The sequence below is a fragment of the Desmodus rotundus genome, chromosome 12 (assembly GCF_022682495.2).
Source record: "Desmodus rotundus isolate HL8 chromosome 12, HLdesRot8A.1, whole genome shotgun sequence".
NCBI classification, from domain to species: Eukaryota; Metazoa; Chordata; class Mammalia; order Chiroptera; family Phyllostomidae; genus Desmodus; species Desmodus rotundus.
Genome location: NC_071398.1, coordinates 39,159,804 through 39,178,312, shown reverse-complemented (window position 1 = coordinate 39,178,312; position 18,509 = coordinate 39,159,804). Strand labels below are relative to the sequence as shown.

The window sequence follows — 18,509 nt, the reverse complement described above, 5'->3', positions numbered from 1 at the left end:
TTTGATTTCAGCTTCATCCACTGTACTGTTGTTTCCCTGTAAATTGTTCTTTATTTCAATGAGGGAATCCTTGATTACTGCCTGGGTCTTTTTTATGCTGCTGAGGTCCTCACTAAGTTCCTTGAGCATCCTTATAACGACTGTTTTGAACTCTGCATTTGATAAATTGCTTATCTCCATTTAGTTCAGCTCTTTTTCTGGAGTTTTGATCTGTTCTTTCATTTGGACAGCCTTCCTGTGTTTATTTCTAATTAGGTAGAGCTGCTTTGACTCCATGTCTTGGTAGTGGGACCTAATGTAGTAAGTGTCCTGTAGGGTCCAGTGGCATAGCCTCCCTTAACACTCAAGCTGGGCATTTGAGGTGTGCCCTTTGTGTGGGCTGGGTACACCCTTCTCTTGTATTTGAGCTTTGGTTACTATTGGCAAACCAATGGGAGGGATTTACCCAGGCCAGTCAGCTGCAAGGACTGGCTGTGACCACTGACCACCAACCTCTGCCCTCTGTGGTGGATCAGCTGTGCAGGGTCAGGGTGATGGTGCTCTGAAATGGTCTGTAGCTGTCCACTGGGAGCTCTGGCTCTGGGGTTTCCTGGGTGGTGCAGGCCAAGGTCAGCCCCCACCTGTGTTTTTCCCAGGGCTTTCTTTACTGAGCTACAAAGCAATCTGAGGTGGCTGCTACTTGTACTGGGCTTGGAGATTCCTACGTGAAGCCAAGCTGTGAAACTAATCTGGCTGCTGCTGGTGCCTGGCCTGGAGCTCACTGAGGCCCCCTGTTGCTTGTTTGATAAGATTTAGGAAGCTGTGGAGCATGAGCCAAGACCAATTATTCATATAGAAAAGCAGCTTGGGTGTGCCTGTAAGTTGGGTAGTGTGGAGTGTCCGGGAATCTCCAAGGTGAGTAGGTGTTAGCCAGATTAATGGAGTCTCAAATGTGGTTCCACAGCTGCCGCAACCGGTGAGGCTGGATCTATCAGGTCCCGAGGGAAGGCGATAGGGGATAAAGAAATAAAGAGGAAGAGTCAAGGTGGGGTCAGGTGGAGTCCCTTCTCTGGGATGCAGAGGAGGGAACTGTTTATTGGTAAAGTCAGGCTGTATTTATTGAGCAAGCTTTGAAGCAGAGCGTGAGAAAGACAAACCGCCTTTTATTTTTGTGTATGGTGTAAGTTGGAGATCAAGTTTCATTTTTTTGCATGTAACTGTCCAGATCTCCTAACACCATTTGTTGAAGAGGCTATTTTTGCTCCATTTTATGCTCCTGCCTCCTTTGTCAAATATTAATTGACCGTAAAGGCTTGAGTTTATTTCTGGGCTCTCTGTTCTGTTCCATTGGTCTATGTTCCTGTTTTTATGCCACTACCAGGCTGTTTTAATGACAGTGGCCTTGTAATACAGTTTGATATCAGGTATTGTGATCCCTCCTGCTTTGTTCTTCTTTCTCAAAATTGCTGCAGCTATTCGGGGTCGTTTATGGTTCCATATGAATTTCTGAAATGTTTGTTCTATATCTGTGAAATATGTCATGGGTACTCTAATAGGGATTGCATTGAATCTATAAATCGCTTTGGGCAGTATGGCCATTTTGATAATGTTAATTCTTCCAATCCATGAGCATGGTACATGCTTCCATTTGTTTGTGTCTTCCTTAATTTCTTTCTTCAGTGTTGTGTAGTTTTCTGAGTATAGGTCTTTTACGTCCTTGGTTAGGCTTATTCCTAGGTACTTTATTTTTATTGTTGCTATATAACAAATGGGATTTTTTTTTCCTGATTTCTGTTTCTGCAGTTTTGTTGTTGGTATAAAGGAATGCCTTTGATTTCTGAGTATTGACTTTGTATCCAGCTGTTTTGCCAAATTCATTTATTAGGTCGAGTAGTTTTTTGATGGAATCTATAGGATTTTCCATGTACGCTATCATGTCATCTGCAAACAATGACAGCAAAAAACTATGGTACATTTACACAATAGAATTCTATGCAGCAGAGAGAAAGAAGGAGCTTATACCCTTTGCAACAGCATGGATGGAACTGGAGAGCATTATACTAAGTGAAATAAGCCAGATGGTGAGGGACAAATACCATATGATCTCACCTTTAACTGGAACATAATCAACAGAAGAAAAAAGCAAACCAAATATAACCAGAGACATTGAAGTTAAGAACAATCTAACAATGGACAGGGGGGAGTGGGGAGGGGACAGTGAGGAGAGGGGATTACAGGAACTACTGTAATGGACACATGGACAAAATCAAGGGAGAGGGTGGAGGTGGGGGAGGGAGGGGAGTTCGGCTGGGGTGGCATGGAGGGATGGGAAGAAAAGGCATACAACTGTAATTGAATAACAATAAAAATTAAAAAAAAAAAAGACAAACCGCAAGGCTAGGTACATTGTATTTTTCTAAGAACATTTCTTGCTCCTCCTTGGTGATCAAGCAAGTGATCTAGCAAGCATCCAAGTCATTCTTTTCTTGCAACAATCAATCTTCTGCAGCCTAGGGCAGCTGTGCTGAATTTGAGGCCTGCGTTCCAACTCCCATGGCATGCATTGTCTTTCTTGGCTCTCCACACATGGTTCTGTAGGAGGAAGGCTGAGAAAAGGGACAATGGCCTCTGTTGTCCCAGATGCCAGACACTTCAGCCTCTCCCAGTATGCCACTGGTGTCCTTGAATTCAAGCTGCCACCCCAGCTTTGGAGTTCAGAGGGAGTGAGTCTGAATAGGTGAGTCCATGTGTGGGTTTCTTAAGAGGGACTGTTTGGGACTCCAAAAGTTTCTTTTACTGACTCAATCCCTGATGGCTTTTGCAGATGAAAGTTGTGGGAATTTATATTCCTGGCACTGGAACCTGAGCTAGGGGGCCTGGTGTGGGGCTGAGACTCCTCACTCCCGAGATAGCCCACCTGAATTTTTATCCACTATAGGTGGGTGAGAGACCAGTCCATTCCGCATGTTTACTCCTCCTACCAGTCTTGATGGGTGTGGATTATTTAATTCTGTAGTTGTCAGACTTCCATTCAACTAGATTTCTAATAGTTCTGAGTGATGGTTGTTCTATTTGGGCTTTTGATGTGGTTCTTTGAAGAGGCGAGTCATGTCTGCCTATGACACCATCGTGAACAGAACCCTCAATGATTTTTAGCCAATTCATTTTATATTGAAGGAATTGGTCCCACTTAGAGTTCTAGACAATTGTGGAGTGAACATTGTGATGCATGGCCCAGATCCCTCCTCAGAAGGAAGGACTTATAGTACCTGCTGCCAGACTGCCTAACTGCCAGCCCCTTCCCAAGCAGTCCCCATCCATGCCTGCTCCACAAAGGGGGTTGATAGGCACCGATGTGTTAGCCCAACTTGGGACAGCTCTGAAGGGTCATTCCATCTCAAAATGTCGCAGTAGGGTATCCTGGAGATGTCCCTGGAGATTGCATCATGAGTTGATGTCACCTTCTACCCAGTCCTGCTTCCCTTCCTTCTCTTGCCCTGATACCAATCCATAGGTTTTCTCTGATAGAAGTCTTGTGTATTAACATCCATCTCAGATGGATGTTAACTTCCCATGAGCCCAGCCTGCAACAAGTGCAAAGTCACATATGGTAGCCTTTATGATACCCTTCCCCCCACCCAGAATATCCATGTCCTGATCTTGGTGACCTGGGAATATGTTCCCTTTAATGGTATGGGGGACTCTGCAGATATGATGAAGTTAAGAAACTTGAGATGGGGAGATTATCCTGGATTATCTGGATGGGCCCAATGTAAGTGGAAGGGTTTTTATAAGAAGAAGGCTGAAGGATCAGAATTAGAGAGAGAAGATTTAAGAACAGAGACAGAGGTCAAAGGGCAGAGAAGATACCATGTTCATGACTTTGAAGGCAGAGAAGGGACATGCACTAAGGAATGCAGCCTCTAGAAGCTGTAAAGCAAGGAAACAGATGTAGACACATTTCATACTCCAGAACTCTGAGATAGTAAATTCACATTGTTTTAAGCCACTGAGTTTATGACCATTTGTTACAGCAGCAACAGAAAATTAATATGTCATGTGACTTTTCATCTGGGGTCATCCCAGTTTGTATTAGTTTGCTTTGTCTGCCATAAAAAAGTACCCAAAGCTGGGTGGCATAAACAAGAAAAATATATTCTCACAGTTCTGGAGACTGGAAGTTTGAGATCAAGGGGTCAGCAAAGTTGGTTCCTTCTGAGGGCTCTGAGGGAGAATCTGTTCCAGGCCTCTGTCTCAGGTTCCGGTGGTTTGTTGGCAGCCTTTGGCATTCCTTGGGTTGTAGAAGTATCAATCACCCTGATCTTTGCCTTTATCTTCACATGCCATTTTCCCTGTGTGCATATTTGTGCCCAAATTTTCCTCTTTTATAAGAACATCATTCATATTGGATTGGGGCCCACCCCAATGACCTCAGCTTAACATGAAATCTCTATAAAGATTCTATGTCCCAATAATGTCACTTTCTGAGTCATCAGGGGTTAGGACTTTAACACATGAATTTTTTTCTGACCCAATTAAAACCCCTAATGCAGTTGTTCATGATACAATATTGTTCTCAGTCCTTCCAATGAGCCAAACACTGAACTGGGTGCTGAAAATACCAAACAGATTATGTCCCTGCCTTATTAAACACTGGAATTTACATATCTTAAAACGTTCTCCCTCTTACCCCTCACTCTTCAGCTCCACTTTGAAGATGGTTATTCATTGCTGCTTATTTGGTGGTGCATTTCATCTGTATTCTTGTTTAAAGCTTAAAAATTTGGGGAAAATTTTATACTTCTCCATTTTACAGATGAAGAAACTGAGCCAATGAAACACAGTGACTTGCCATAACACACATGCAGCAGAGCCAACTTTTAAATCCAGATGTAGAGGACTCCAGGGCATAGGTTTGAAGCCTCTAGACCAGCAATTCCTTAACTGGGATCTAGGTATCCCTAGTATTCAGGGGTCCTGTGAACTTCGGTGAAAACAAAATTCCATCTTTTTTATTAATCTCTATCTGAAAGTTAGCCTGTTTTCAGTTATGAAGGCAGGTCACAGTGACAGTGGTAACAGCAGTGGTAATCAGCTTTACCACCAATGGAAACCACAGATGATTTTATGGCATGTTGCAGCTGTAAATCTGAAAATATCATCTAGACTCATCACCACTCTATATAATTCTAGAAATTTTTCATCCTCCCAAAAGGACACCCTTTCTGCATTAAAGCAGTTACTCCCCTTTCTTGTGTCCCCAAGCACCTGGCAACCACCCTATCTACATTCTGGATATTTCATATCAGTGGAATCATACAATATGTGACCTTTATGTCTGGTTTCTTTCATGAACTTAATTTTACACAGTTGTCCAGGGCTGCACAATACCTTGTAACATGTAAATGGGCAAAAGAGGATTTGTAGCAAAACTTTTGGTGCACAAATTGATTTTTTGGAAAAAAAAAGCAATGTTTATTGTGCATGTATTATGTTTCAAGGTCTATCTAAGTGCTTTATTTATATTAAATGACTGAAGTCTCACAGCACCCTGGGGCAGGTCAGCATAATTATTCCCATTTTACAGATGAGGAAAGAGAGGAACAAAGAGACTAAATAAACCTCCAGTCAGTTGTCATGCAGACAGTGCTGGGGCTGGAACCCAAGTCCTCTGGCTGCAGTCCCTGGGCACTTAATCTCTGAGTGGTCATGCATCTGGCAGGAACTTGGATGTGAGGTGATCCAGAGTCCTGCCCTCCAATTCATACCCCATGTGACCTCACTGTCTTCCTTGTTGGTCCTCTCAGAAATGGCCATCTCCAGGTGCCTCTGAAGGTGGCTACCTGCTCTACCAGAGCCTCCTGTGGCTGCATAACATAACCATCAGGTCGGGCTTAGGCAAACCATGAACACTGGTTGTATTGGGCCTTAAGCTGAAGTGATAGGGCAGGTGGCCTTGAGTCCCAAGGGGCCCGCCATGTGCCTGTCCAACCGTGTGTCTCTCAGCAGGTGGTCATCTCTGTGGCTGGCCCCTCTGGGTGCCCATTACACTGTGTTTCCCTCTGTTCCTGGTCTTTCTGAGCTATTCTGCCTCTCTGGTATACAGAACTGTTCCACGCATGGGAAATGTAGCCCAGTTCCCCTTGGAAAAGCCAGTGGGGAGCGAGGTAAGCGGGCAGGACCCACACCCACAGACAGGTTCTCCTGTGGGGAATCAGGCCTGAATTGTACCTAGGCTGCTATGAGACTTGTTTTTGCTAAAACTCCCTCACCCTGGATTGAGGCAGCAAATGTTTACTGAGTATATTTAACTTCCTAAAGTCTATGCTAAACCACCCAAGTATGGAGTGTAACCAGTTCAACCACTTTCCCCCTTGAGCTGTAACATCCTTCTCTTTGAAGTAATTAGCAGCATTCTGTCCTTGGTTGTCTGTAAAAGGTAATCACGTACAGTGAACCTGTGCATAGTAAATGAGGACCATCCTCGATGTAATGTGCCCAGAAAAGCAATAAAAGCCTGTCCAGGCAGAGATCGGCTCTCTCTTGGGCTCTCTCTAGCCCTCTCGCTCTTTCGCACTTAGAGAGTGGCCCTGCTGTCCCTTTTTCTCCACAGGGTTTCTGTAGTCTGTGTGTATTTGTCTATTGCTGCCACAACACAGGATCCTGCTGGCCGGGATCTGCATCACTCTGGGACTACTGTTCTGTGTCTTTGATACTGAGTGTTTCTGTGTCATCATTTCTCCATATCTCCCAGTCTGTTCCTCTTTCCCTCCTATGGCTTCTTTCAGAGCCCATCTCTTTGGGTGTCTGCCTTGTGTTTCTGTACTTTTTGATCTCTTGGGTCACAGCTTCTTATTATCTCTTTCAGCCCCTCACCATCATCCTCAACCATTCAATATCCCTCTCAGCCCCTCACTATCACCCTCACTTCTCAGTATCTCCCTCAGTGGCTTACCAGCTCCATCAACCCCTACTATCCCTTTGGACCCTCCCTATCTTCTCAGGCCCTTACTAACCACCTCACCCCTCACTAATTCCTCAGCTTCTAACTATCCCTGTAACACCTCAAAGTTCTCCTCAGCCCCTCACTATCCCCCTCAGATCTTAACTATCCCCCTTAGTCCCTAATTGTCCCCCTCAGCTCCTCACTATACCCACCCCAGCCCTGCACTATCTCCCTCACCCTTCACTCTTTCCTTCATCACTCATTATCCCATTGAGTCTCTCACTATCCCCACAACACCCCACTATCACCCTCACACCTCACTATCCCCCTTCATATTTCGCTATCCTCTCAGAATCTCAGTAAGCCCTCAGCCCCTCACTATTTCCACAGCCCCTTACTTTCCCCTTAGCTGCTTACTATCCCCTTCAGCTCCTCCCTATCACCTCACCCACCAACTATCTCCCTATTCCCCTCCTCCTCCCTTCTGCCCCTATTCAGCTCCATCATGCCATCACTTGCCCACTGAGGCCCTCCTTATCCTCTCAGGCCCTCACTATACCCTCAAGCCTTCACTATACCCTCAGTCCCTCACTGTCCCCCTAGTTCCTGATTATCTCCCCAGCTCTGCACTGTCTCATTCACCCTTCACAATTCCTCCTCAGCACCCCCGATCCCCTCAGTCCCTCAAGATCTCTCTCTCTTGCTATCAGCTCCCTCAGCCTCTCACAGTCCCTTTCACAACAAACTATCCCTTTCAGCCTCTCTATATCTCCTCAACCCCTGTTTTGCCCCACCCCTCACAATTTCCCTCACCCCTCATGTCCCCCTTAGCCCCTCCCTATCTCCTCAGCCCTCACTATCCCCTTAGCCCTTCACTGTTTGCCTCAGCTCCTAACTATCCCTCTCAGCCACCACTATCCCCTCAGGCTCTCATTATCCCCCTCACCCCTCAAGATTCCCTTATACCCTCACTACACCCCTCAGGCCCTTACTATCTCCCTCAGCCACTCCTTATCCCCTTAGCCATTCATTAGTTCCCTGAGTGCCACCTTTTCTCCTCAGCCCCTTACCCTCAGCCTTTCATCATCTCCCTATATCCTTCACTATCCCTTTACCCCTTAATAACTCCCTAAACCCCTCACTTTTTACCTAATCGCCTCACTATCCCACTCAACCAATCACTATTACTCTCACTCACAATCCCCCTCAGCCCCTCCCTATCCCCTCAGCCCTTAACTATGCCCATCAACTCTTCACTATCCCACTCAGCCTGTCCCTGTCTCCTCAGCCCTCACTATTCCCCTCATCCCCACAGTATCCCTTCACACCTTGCTATACTCCTCAGCTCCTAAATAACCCCCTCACTTCCTCAATATTCTCCTTAGCCCCTCACTCTCCCCCTTACACCATGACTATTCCTTCAGCCCCTCACTATCCCCCTCACCCCTCACTAATCCCCTCAGTCCTTCCCTATCCCTATATTCCTCACTATTTTTCAGCCCCTCATTAGCTCCTTCAACCCTCCTTATTTCCTCACCTCCTTAGAACCCACCTCAGCTTTTCAGTATCCCCCTCACACCTCACTGTTTCTCTAAGCACCTCAACATCCTCCTTAGCCTTTTATTAGATCACTCAGCCTCTTCCTATCCTCACTATCCCCTCACCCCTCACCGTGCCTCTCAGACCTTCCCCATCTTCTCAGTCTCTCATGAGCTTTCTCAGTCCATCATCAGCTCCCTTGTCTCCCACTATTCTCTTCACCCTTCACTATCACCCTTAGCCCTTACTTATCCCTTAAGCCCCTCACTATTCACCTCAGCCCCTCACCAGCTCCCTCAGCCCTTCACTAATATCCTCACCCATCACTAACACTTCTGTCCTTTTGCTGTGTATCAATGTGTCTCCATTTTTCTCTGTGTCTATATTTATATTTCTGTTCTTTGGTATCATGCCTTCATTGCTTCTCTGGTTATCTCCGATCCTCTCTTTGCCCTGCCTTTACTCTCACAGCCTCAGGTATCATAGTTTCCATCCCTGTGCCTCCTACTCTGGTAATAAACCTTGTTGTACTCCAGTGGGATGATCAAATTACTTCACATTCAGAACATAGTATCCCGACCAATCAAAATGGATGTTTGAGGAAAACAACCAGGGAGGACAAACCAGGGTGTGATGTCTTAATACTATCTTGTCATGATTTAAATTACTGTATTCATCTTTGTTCCATTAACATCTATCCCTAGCACTAGAAGAGTCGCTCTGTGGCAGCCTAGGTATTTACATGTCTTATTCCCTGCTGTATCCCCAGTGCCTAGAATAGAGCAGGGTACACCGTAGGTGCCCAACAAATGTTTGTTGAATTAATGAATGAGTGAATGAATGAATGAATGTTTGCTTGCCATGTTCCTTGCTGTTTTACCATTACCTTATGTTGAGTTTCTTGCTGTTTCTGACTTGGTCACATCACAAGTCTCTCTTTCTGGACATATCTGTGTCAGCCTCGGTCTCTCAGGCTCTATGTCCCTCTCTGTGACTGCTGTGCATTCATTCACTGAGCACTTACTATATGCCAAGCCCCTCGTATACTGGGTCTCATTTCCATATTCAAAATGACCCTATAAGGTAGGTATCTTCATTTTCCTGATGAAAAAACTTGAGAGTGTAAGAGGGGCAAAAACTTGCCCAAGTGTCTTTGGCATGAGAAATAAATGATGAAAGTAAGGTTTGAGACCAAGTCTGTCTGATTCTAAAAATTAGTGCTCCATTTTGGCATATTAAGCACTCTCAGAGTGTGCTCCCTCAGAGCTACAGACCTGGGATGGTGATGGGTCCTCCAAAATTGAAAGAAAAACAGGAAAAAAAAAAAAAAGGAAACAGCCCTGGCTGGTGTAGCTCAGCGGATTGAGTGCTGGTCTGAGAACTAAAGAGTTGCCAGTTTGATTCCCAGTCAGGGCACATGCCTGGGTTACTGGCCAGGTCCCCACTTGGTGGCATGAGAGAGGCAACCACATGTTGATGATTCTCTCCCTCTCTTTCTCCTTCCCTTCCCCTCTATCTAAAAATAAATAAATAAAATCTAAAAAAAAAAAAGGAAAACAAATACAGTAAGTCAACTAGGCTAGGATCTGCTTTCAACTCCCTTCCCATCTTGGTGAGTTATTTACAAAACACATCAGCATTCTAAATGCTCTGAGAAGTCCTGCAGAAAATAATCCAGTTTGTCCTCGTTTAACTCATTCTGGCTTATTTATCCATTGAACCATTTCCCTCAGAACTTACTGTCTTTTTCTGCCTTGCACCCTCTCTATCTCTTTTTCTTTCTACCTCCAATTCTCTGCTATCTCTCTTTGTGTCTCTACCTCTCTCCCTGAAAAGCAGCATAGTAAAGTGGTTGAAATGGCAGGCTCTGGAACTAGACTCTGGGTTTGACAGCTGATTTTTACCTCTAGACATCTGAGTGACCTTGGGCAAGGTCTCAACCTCTTGGTGCAACCTATGGGTGCTTCACCCATATACACAATGGGGATGACAGCAATACCTGCCTCAAAGGGCTAGGATTAAGTGAGTTGCTCAGTGTAATGAACTTTACACTTCCCTACCCATGATTCCCAGGGCTGGAATAAGGACCAAAACTCGGTGCCATATCACATAACATACTAAGAGCCAGGACCTAGAGTCAGAAAAGTCTATGGAAAAGTCTCCAAGGTCAGAAAAGTACAGGTTCCACCCCTGAATTCAAGATGTCAGGATCGTCATTCTCTGCCTCCTGGATGGAAGGAGTATGGCTTGAGGCTGGATCTGGCAGCTTTGACTTTCAGATTCAGATAAAGCATTGCACTTGCCTCACTCCCATGCATGTGGGGTGACACACCTATCTCCACTCCCTAGATCGAGATCTTTGGTGGTGGCAATTGGTTTGTTTAGCTTTGCAAGCAAGATGCTGTTTTTCCATTTTGATGGAGAGAGAATGAAAAAGGCTGACAGCTAGGCAGAGATAGGTAGATATAGACACATTTATCACATATTGGGCAGTTATGGACTGATCCCTGCCTAATAGATGGGAGCCTAGTGTCCATCAATCAAATTGGACCCAGACTCTATACTTTTGGAATTCAGAGAAAGAGACAGATACCAAGAAAGAAGGAGAATACAAGAGAAATAGAGATGGTCAGAAAGATAGCCACTCATTAGGAGACAGATAAAAAAGACAAGGAGAAAAGTGTTCTGGCTCAGTCAGAAAGACACAAAGAGTCCAAGAGAAAATTAAGTGTAGAACTACTATATGACCCAGCAATTCCACTTCTGGGCATTTATCCAAAGAAAATGAAGACATTAACTTGAAAAAAATATATGCACACTTATGTCCATTGCAGCATTACTTACAATAGCCAGTTGGGATTATACCCTAAGGATCCTGAAACACCAATTCAGAAGAACCTATGCACCCCAATGTTCATGGCAGCACAATTTACAATAGCTAAATGATGGAAGAAACCTAAGTGCCCATCAGTAGACGAGTGGATGAAAAAACTGTGGTACATTTACACAACAGAATATCATGCAGCAGAAGGAAAGAAGGAGCTCCTACCCTTCGTGACAGCATGGATGGAACTGGAAAGCATTATGCTAAGTGAAATAAGCCAGGCCATGAAAGAGAAATACCATATGATCTCACCTATAAGCAGAACACAATAAACAAAACAAACAAGCAAGCAAAATACAACTAGAGACATTGAAATAAAGAACAAACTGGCAGTTATCAGACAGTAGTGGGGGATAATAAGGGGAAGGCCATCAAAGAGCATGTATAAAAGACACATGAACAAAGCCAAAGAGGGTAGGTTTAAGGGTGGGAGGTGAGGATGGGTGGGGTGGGGGGCATGGTGGGGTAAATATGGAGACAACCATACTTGAACAACAATAAAATAAAATACAGAAGTAACCTAGGTGTCCATTGATAGAAAAATGGAAAAAAAGAGATTTGATATATAAATTTTAATCAGGCATAAAAAATAAAATTTTGCTATTTGAGGCAACGTGCATGGAACTATGATGTATCATGTTAAATGAAAAGCCAGAGAGAAAAGACAAATACTCTACTATTTCACTTATATATGAAATGTAGAACAAAACAAAACAAAACAAACAGAAACAGACTCATAGATACAGAGAACAAACTACTGACTGCCGGAGGAGAGAAAGGTGGGGAATAGGTGAAAGAGAAGAAGGGAAAAAGAGGTACAAACTTTCAGTTATAAAATAATTGGCATGGGGGTGGAATGTAAAGCACAGGAAATATCATCAATAACATTGTAATGATTTTATACTGTGATATCTCATTGTGGTTTTGATATGTGTTTCTTTGATGAGTGGTGATGTTGAACACATTTTCATATACTGTGGTACCTCAGTGCGTGTCATTAATTCGTTCTGGAACTCGTGACGAGTGTCAAAACTAATGAGTACTGAGAAAGCTATGAGTGGTGAAGCATGTTCTCTTGTGGGGCAATATCATGACTCATGCAAATTCTAGCAAATGCAATGAGTCCTGAGCAAGTGCTGAGAACTGAAACTTTTTTTTTCCTTGTCAAAATGCTATTAGTACAGAGTTTGACAAGTTCTGAAGCCAAGCAGTACTGAGATATGACTGTACTTGTCTTCTTATAAGGATTCTTTGATGATATCATTGGTCTACTTGGATAACTCAGGATAATCTCCCCCAAATGATGATCCTTAATTTAATTCTATCTACAAAATCCATTTTACCATGTAAGGTAGCATTCAAAGGTTGTGGAGATTAGGACAAGGGCATTTTGAGGAGGCCATTATTCAATCTACCACAGACTTCAAAATAATTATGCTGAGTGGAAGGAAGCAGACAAGCAAAGAGTACATACTGTATGATTCCATTAATATAAATTTAGAAAGTGTAATCTAATCTCTAGTGACAAACAGCAGATCAGTGGTTGCCTAAGGAGGGAATTAAAAATAGAGAAGGGAGGAATTACAAAAGGCATGAGGAAACTTTTGGGGTGATGGGTATGTTTATTATTTTATTTGTGATGATGGTTTCACCAGTGCACAGTATGTCACAATTGATCAAATTGTATACTTTCCATATATGCAGTTTATTGTATGTCAATTATACTTCAGGAAAGCTGTAACAAATAATACAAACACACTTGCATATATAAAAACAAGCTCCCAAACAGATACCAGCCCTGCCTGTGCCCCTGCAGCACCCCTCTCCTCCTGTGTCCTTGCAGCACTGCTGCTTTCTCTTGCTCCCTTGTTCTCTCTCTGTTTCTCCTTCCCCTTTTCTGCCTTCATCTCTATATTAGATCCCTTGTCTATTTCTTCATTTCTCATTGTCTCTGGGTTTCTTCCTGTGTCTGCTGTAGCTTCTCATTATATCTTTTTTTCATTATAAGTCTTTGTAATCTGTTGTATATTTTGCACCTATATTGCATCTTAATCAGAACCCTATTTTTCTCCAGAAACATTTGATCTGTATTTAGATTTCATGAGGTTTACAACTGAAAAAGTATGTTCACCTACCCAAGTTTTTCCAAATGTACTTAGAAGTTTTCCAATTAATAAACTGGGTAACAATTGTGTATTAGTTGAGTATCACTATGACCAGCATCAATACTAACCATACTTTACGTAGTCACATGTGGCAAGTGGCTACCATGTTGGACAATGCAGCTCTAACCCACTGTGTGACTTTGGATAAAACCCTCAACTGCTCTGCGCTTCACTCCCCCCATCTATAAAGTGGAGATGACAGTGATACCTACCTCAAAGGGTAGGATACCTACCTCAATGCTGTGTAAAGTATTTCATAACTTTTCATCATTTCATTCCTGGAGATGGAATGAGGACTTAAGCTTGATGCCAGATCATACAACACAGTAGGAGCAAGGACCTGGGTCAGAGTCCATGATAGCAACTCTCTAAGGTTATAAAGTGCAGGTTTCACACCTGAATTCAAGAGGTCAGTATTGTCTGTCCCTTCCTCCTGTGTCAGAGGTATATGATTCAACTTCCAGGGTCAGAGTCCTGGGTCCAGCAAGAGGTTTACCTAAAATGACAGGAATGGTGCTGCCTCACCTCCCCCCCATTGCCTTTAAAAGAAAGTCAGAGAGAGGTGGAAAGCCAGGCCCAGACCACCACTGGTGCACATGGACGCGCTCATTCACATATCTGGCAAATGGGGACTGAGCCTTCCAGGGTCTCAGAGCAATGATAGAGACAGTCACCAGCCTGGTGGACATCAATCAAACTGGACCCAGTCTCTGCCCTTCTGGGGCTTAGAGTAAAGGGGGAAACAGAGACACTGAGACAGAGAGAGATTACAAGAGATAGAGACATACACACAGATTATCAGAGAGGATCAGAGAAACATCCTGCATAGTGAAGACAGAGCCGAAAGCAGGAAGAGAACGGCTGGCACTGGTCAGTTCAGTCAGAGATGCAGTGGACCTAAATGTGCCCTCTGCCAGGTCTCAGTCTCTTTCTCCATCGACCCCCTCCATCTCTGAGACTCACCAGTTCTGAGTCTCTCCCCATCCCTTCTGTTTCTCTCATCACTCCCACCTGTGACTGTCACAGAAAGGAGGGTGAAGGAAGGGGGTCTGAAGATAGACACTGAACACATGAAGACCCTAAAAACACAGGGACAGGGAGATGCACAAACATACAAGCATACACAGGCTCACACACAGGGACACATACCACCACCTCTGTGCAAAAGCAAGCACCCCTGTACATGAATCCATATAAACACATAACAGCCTGCACATATGCAAAAATATGTGCATCAGCACAGTCAGACTCACACACAGAAACACATCAGCATGTTCACATAAATACAAACACCTCTTCACATATAAAAATCATACAAGCATACTCACAGATACAAGTACGCTTGAATAAACATGCAACCATAAACACACAAAGCCACAAATATAGAGTGCCTGTTCATCCATGCTCACAAAAATAAACATAAGCACTCATGTTGACCTTGGTAATTACCACAGTAACTCTGTCAACATCTGTGGAGTGGTGTTGGCGTAGGGAGGGAACTGGTTACTGAGTAGGAAGTACGGGCCACTTAGAATCTGACTTTCAAGTTCATGCTCCTGGACGATGATAAGGAGGAGGCAGGGAATGTATGAAGTTATATAACTGATGGGGAGGCGGGCTCAGGATAAAAAGGCCCAGGCTGAGATTTCAGTAATCTGGAAGGCAGTCAGACTGGGACCATGGAACTCAGCGTCTTCCTTCTCCTTGCTCTCCTCTCGGGACTCTTGATTCTCCTGGCCAGGGGCCACCAAAAGGCACATGGCCATCTTCCACCAGGCCCCCGTCCTCTCCCCTTCTTGGGGAACCTTCTGCAGATGGACAGAAGAGGCCTACTCAAATCCTTCCTGAGGGTGAGATGGAGGTGGATGGGTTCTGAGGGTAGCTCCCTGTCTCGTACTTGCGGATTGCTCACCAGAAAGAATATGGCATCCTTCCTGGCTTGGGGCAGGGGTGTGTGTGAAGGGTGGTGGGTAGCTGAGAGACATGTAGCTGAGGCATGGTGGATATTCAAGGTGTCTTGCTCAGTGGGAAGTGGTTGGGCAACTCTCTGGATTGGGCAAGTAGGTATGAACATGTCTGTGTATGAGGCATGGGTGTAAAATTTTACATCTTCTGCTACCTTCTGTTCAGTTCCTGGGTGACTGTCCACCTCTGGAAGAGAGAGAATAGGGGACAGTGGCATTAAATAGATTTCTTCTCTGTTAGCAAAAGAAATGAAGTGCTATTCATGCCAGTGCCAGAACAACGGGGAGAGGGGAGGGACAGCAGGAGGCCAGGTACAGACTGCTTACCAATAATGAACAGTAATGCACCATACATAATAGCTGACACTACGGAATACTTACTAGGCTGTGCATCACTGCTTTCCAGGCATGATTTCATGTTTGATTGTGTATTTATTTATTAATAATACAATCCGTACCATGAACCCACTTCCCAATGGGACAGCTGGAAAACTGATAGTAATTTTCAACCGCCTCTTGCTTCATAGTTCCATCTCTACTCCTTACCCCCAAGTATGGTGACCACACTCTTGAATCTTGGGCTTGTTGTTACCTTTGCTTTTAACAGAAAAAGTTTATAACATATGTGGAGGCCCAAGTATGTAGGATTTAGTTCTCATTGACTTCAGTGTACCACAGGGTAACATGCTTTCCTGTAAATTCTTGGGCTTAGTTTCTTCATTCAAAATTATGTGGCTAGGATTTACTGATATTGTTGTGGAAATCATCGGGTCTCACTTACAACAACCCTGTGGGCTAGGCGAGATGCTATTCCCATCTCAGGGGTAAGGACAGTGAGGTTTAGCTTGGGGAAGGCTCTGTCCACAGCTACACAGCTGGGACTTCAGTGGGGAAGCTGGGCTCCACATGGAGTTCTCTCCATCTTCTGTGTCCTCATAGACTGAGGCTGCCTAATAGTTTGGGGGTCAGTAAATTTTTTGACAATCCGATTAAAGTTTTAGGCTCCATCCTAACATTCATACACATTTGTGCATAAATTTTGAGAGTTTCAGACCCCTAAAGTTTTTACATGTACCTCCCAAATATCTTTTAGGTGTCTCCATTATCATTGCATCTTTGAAGACAGAGAGAGACAGAGAGGGAGAGACAGAGAGATACTGAGAAAGAGAGTCATGGACACACACACACACACACACACACAGACAGAGAGAGAGAGAGAGACAGAGAGATGGAGAAGGAAGGAGAGGGCATGAGCTAGTGGGTGTCATGATGGGAAGGGTTGGGGAAGGTGACACTATTCCTCTTTCATTCCCGTATATGTGCCCATATCTTTCTGGAGTCTGGCATGGACTCATGTTCCAGACTCTAGTGCTGCTTATTGAGTCTCTGCTTCCCCTTCCGTAAAATGAGATGGTGACAGTAAGAATGTGTCCCTCATAAAACTGTTGTGAGGTTGAGATGGGACATTGCACAGAGCCTGGGGTATAGTAAATGCTCATTGAATGGCAGCTACATTGATCCACTCATTCATTTATTCAGCCATTGAATAGCAAGTTACTGGGAATCTTCTGAGTTTGAGGAATATCTAGGTGTGGCATTGGATAGGGCAAAAGAAATAAAGAAATAGCTCTGGCTGGTGTGGCTCAGTGGGTTGGGTGCCGGCTTGTGAACCAAACGGCCTCTGGTTTGATTTCCAGTCAGGGCACATGCCTGGGTTGCGGGCTCGGACCCCAGTAGGGGACACTTGAGAGGCAACCACACACTGAAGTTTCTCTCCCTCTTTTTCTCTCCCTTACCCTCTCTAAAACAATAAATAAATAAAATCCTTTAAAAAAAGAAATAAACAAATAAAGAATATTGGGTAGACAAGAGCTATGAATAAAATAAAGCAGGGTGGTATTTTAGATTGTGGTGGGAGCTACTTTAGATTGAATGGTGAGAGAAAAGCTCAATGCTGCTTTGTTTCTGGGCAGAGACCCTGAAAGATGCAGGAAGAAGGCATCAGAGAGGCAGGTGTTGGTGCAAGAACCCTGAAACAGGAGCAGGTTCACCATACTTGGGGGACAACATGGACACAGGATTTGAGTGACCCAAGGGGCAGTTGGAGGAGAAGCAGAGGGGCCATGAGTCCACAACATTCATGACCACGTGGACGATGGTGAAGACTTCAGTTCTATTCTCAATGACGTAGGGGCACCAGAGGGTTTGGAGCATGCCAGTGATATTAATTTACATGTTAATAGGATTACTCTGGCTTCACGGTCTGGTGGGTTAGGTGGTGAAGTGTTTGCAGAGGAGCCAGGAATGGGGATAGAGAGACCAATGAGGAGGCTTTGCACAAATCAGTGTGAAAGAGTTTTCATAAAAATCACGACAATTTAATCTTTTATGATTGTAACTCAAGTGCACACATCTAAAGTGCCCAGCTCAGTGAATTTTCTCAAACAGACACATTTGACATACAGATCAGTAACAACACTGCCCATTTCCAGATACCCTACTCACATACCCTTCCTGTCACTACCCTCCCACTGTCCTGACACCGTGGGTTCATGCTCTCTGTTCTTCAACTTCCTATAGGTGGAGTTATCAGGTTGGACTTTTCTCTGTCTAGTTTCTCTCAGTCAGCATTACACCTGCCAGTTTCACCCATGGGTATGAACTGGTTGGGTATAAAACTGGTTTCTTCCTTTTCATTGTTGTGTAGCATTCCATGGCATACACACATCACTATATAGTCTTTAAAGTTTCAGTGAACCTCCTTGTCCTTTTTTTTGAACACAAGTACACATTTTTTTGCACGTGAATCTGGAAGTGAAACTGGTGAGTCAATGAGTATACAGGTGAACTGTCAGCTTCAGTAAATAGTACTGAGCTGTTTCCAATGTGGCTGTACTGACATAAATTTTTCAGACCTCATGATCACCCCCAGAGGGCCATCACTTTCATTCATGTCTATTGTTCAGGGTAGTTCTCTGGGGAAATTATCAGGTGTCAGATAGCAGGTTGAAACTGGGTTGCAAAAGGATGAT

The 18,509-nt window shown here is 44.2% G+C and overlaps 1 protein-coding gene across 6 annotated transcripts in view; it reads left to right on the top strand.

The window, feature by feature from the left end:
* Positions 1–741: 741 nt before the first annotated feature.
* LOC112319965 (cytochrome P450 2B4) overlaps positions 742–18,509 on the top strand; it is a 36,945-nt gene continuing 19,177 nt past the window's right edge. For 2 of the 6 annotated variants that reach the window (XM_024577357.4, XM_053916029.2), the window contains exon 1: positions 15,133–15,363. In XM_024577357.4, the coding sequence (XP_024433125.1) occupies positions 15,193–15,363 (171 nt within the window). In that variant the 5' untranslated portion in view covers positions 15,133–15,192. Of the gene's footprint in view, positions 895–15,129; positions 15,364–18,509 lie in introns of those variants that run through there. The other 4 variants (XM_024577356.4, XM_045185625.3, XM_053916028.2 and 1 more) reach the window with 3 other exon arrangements.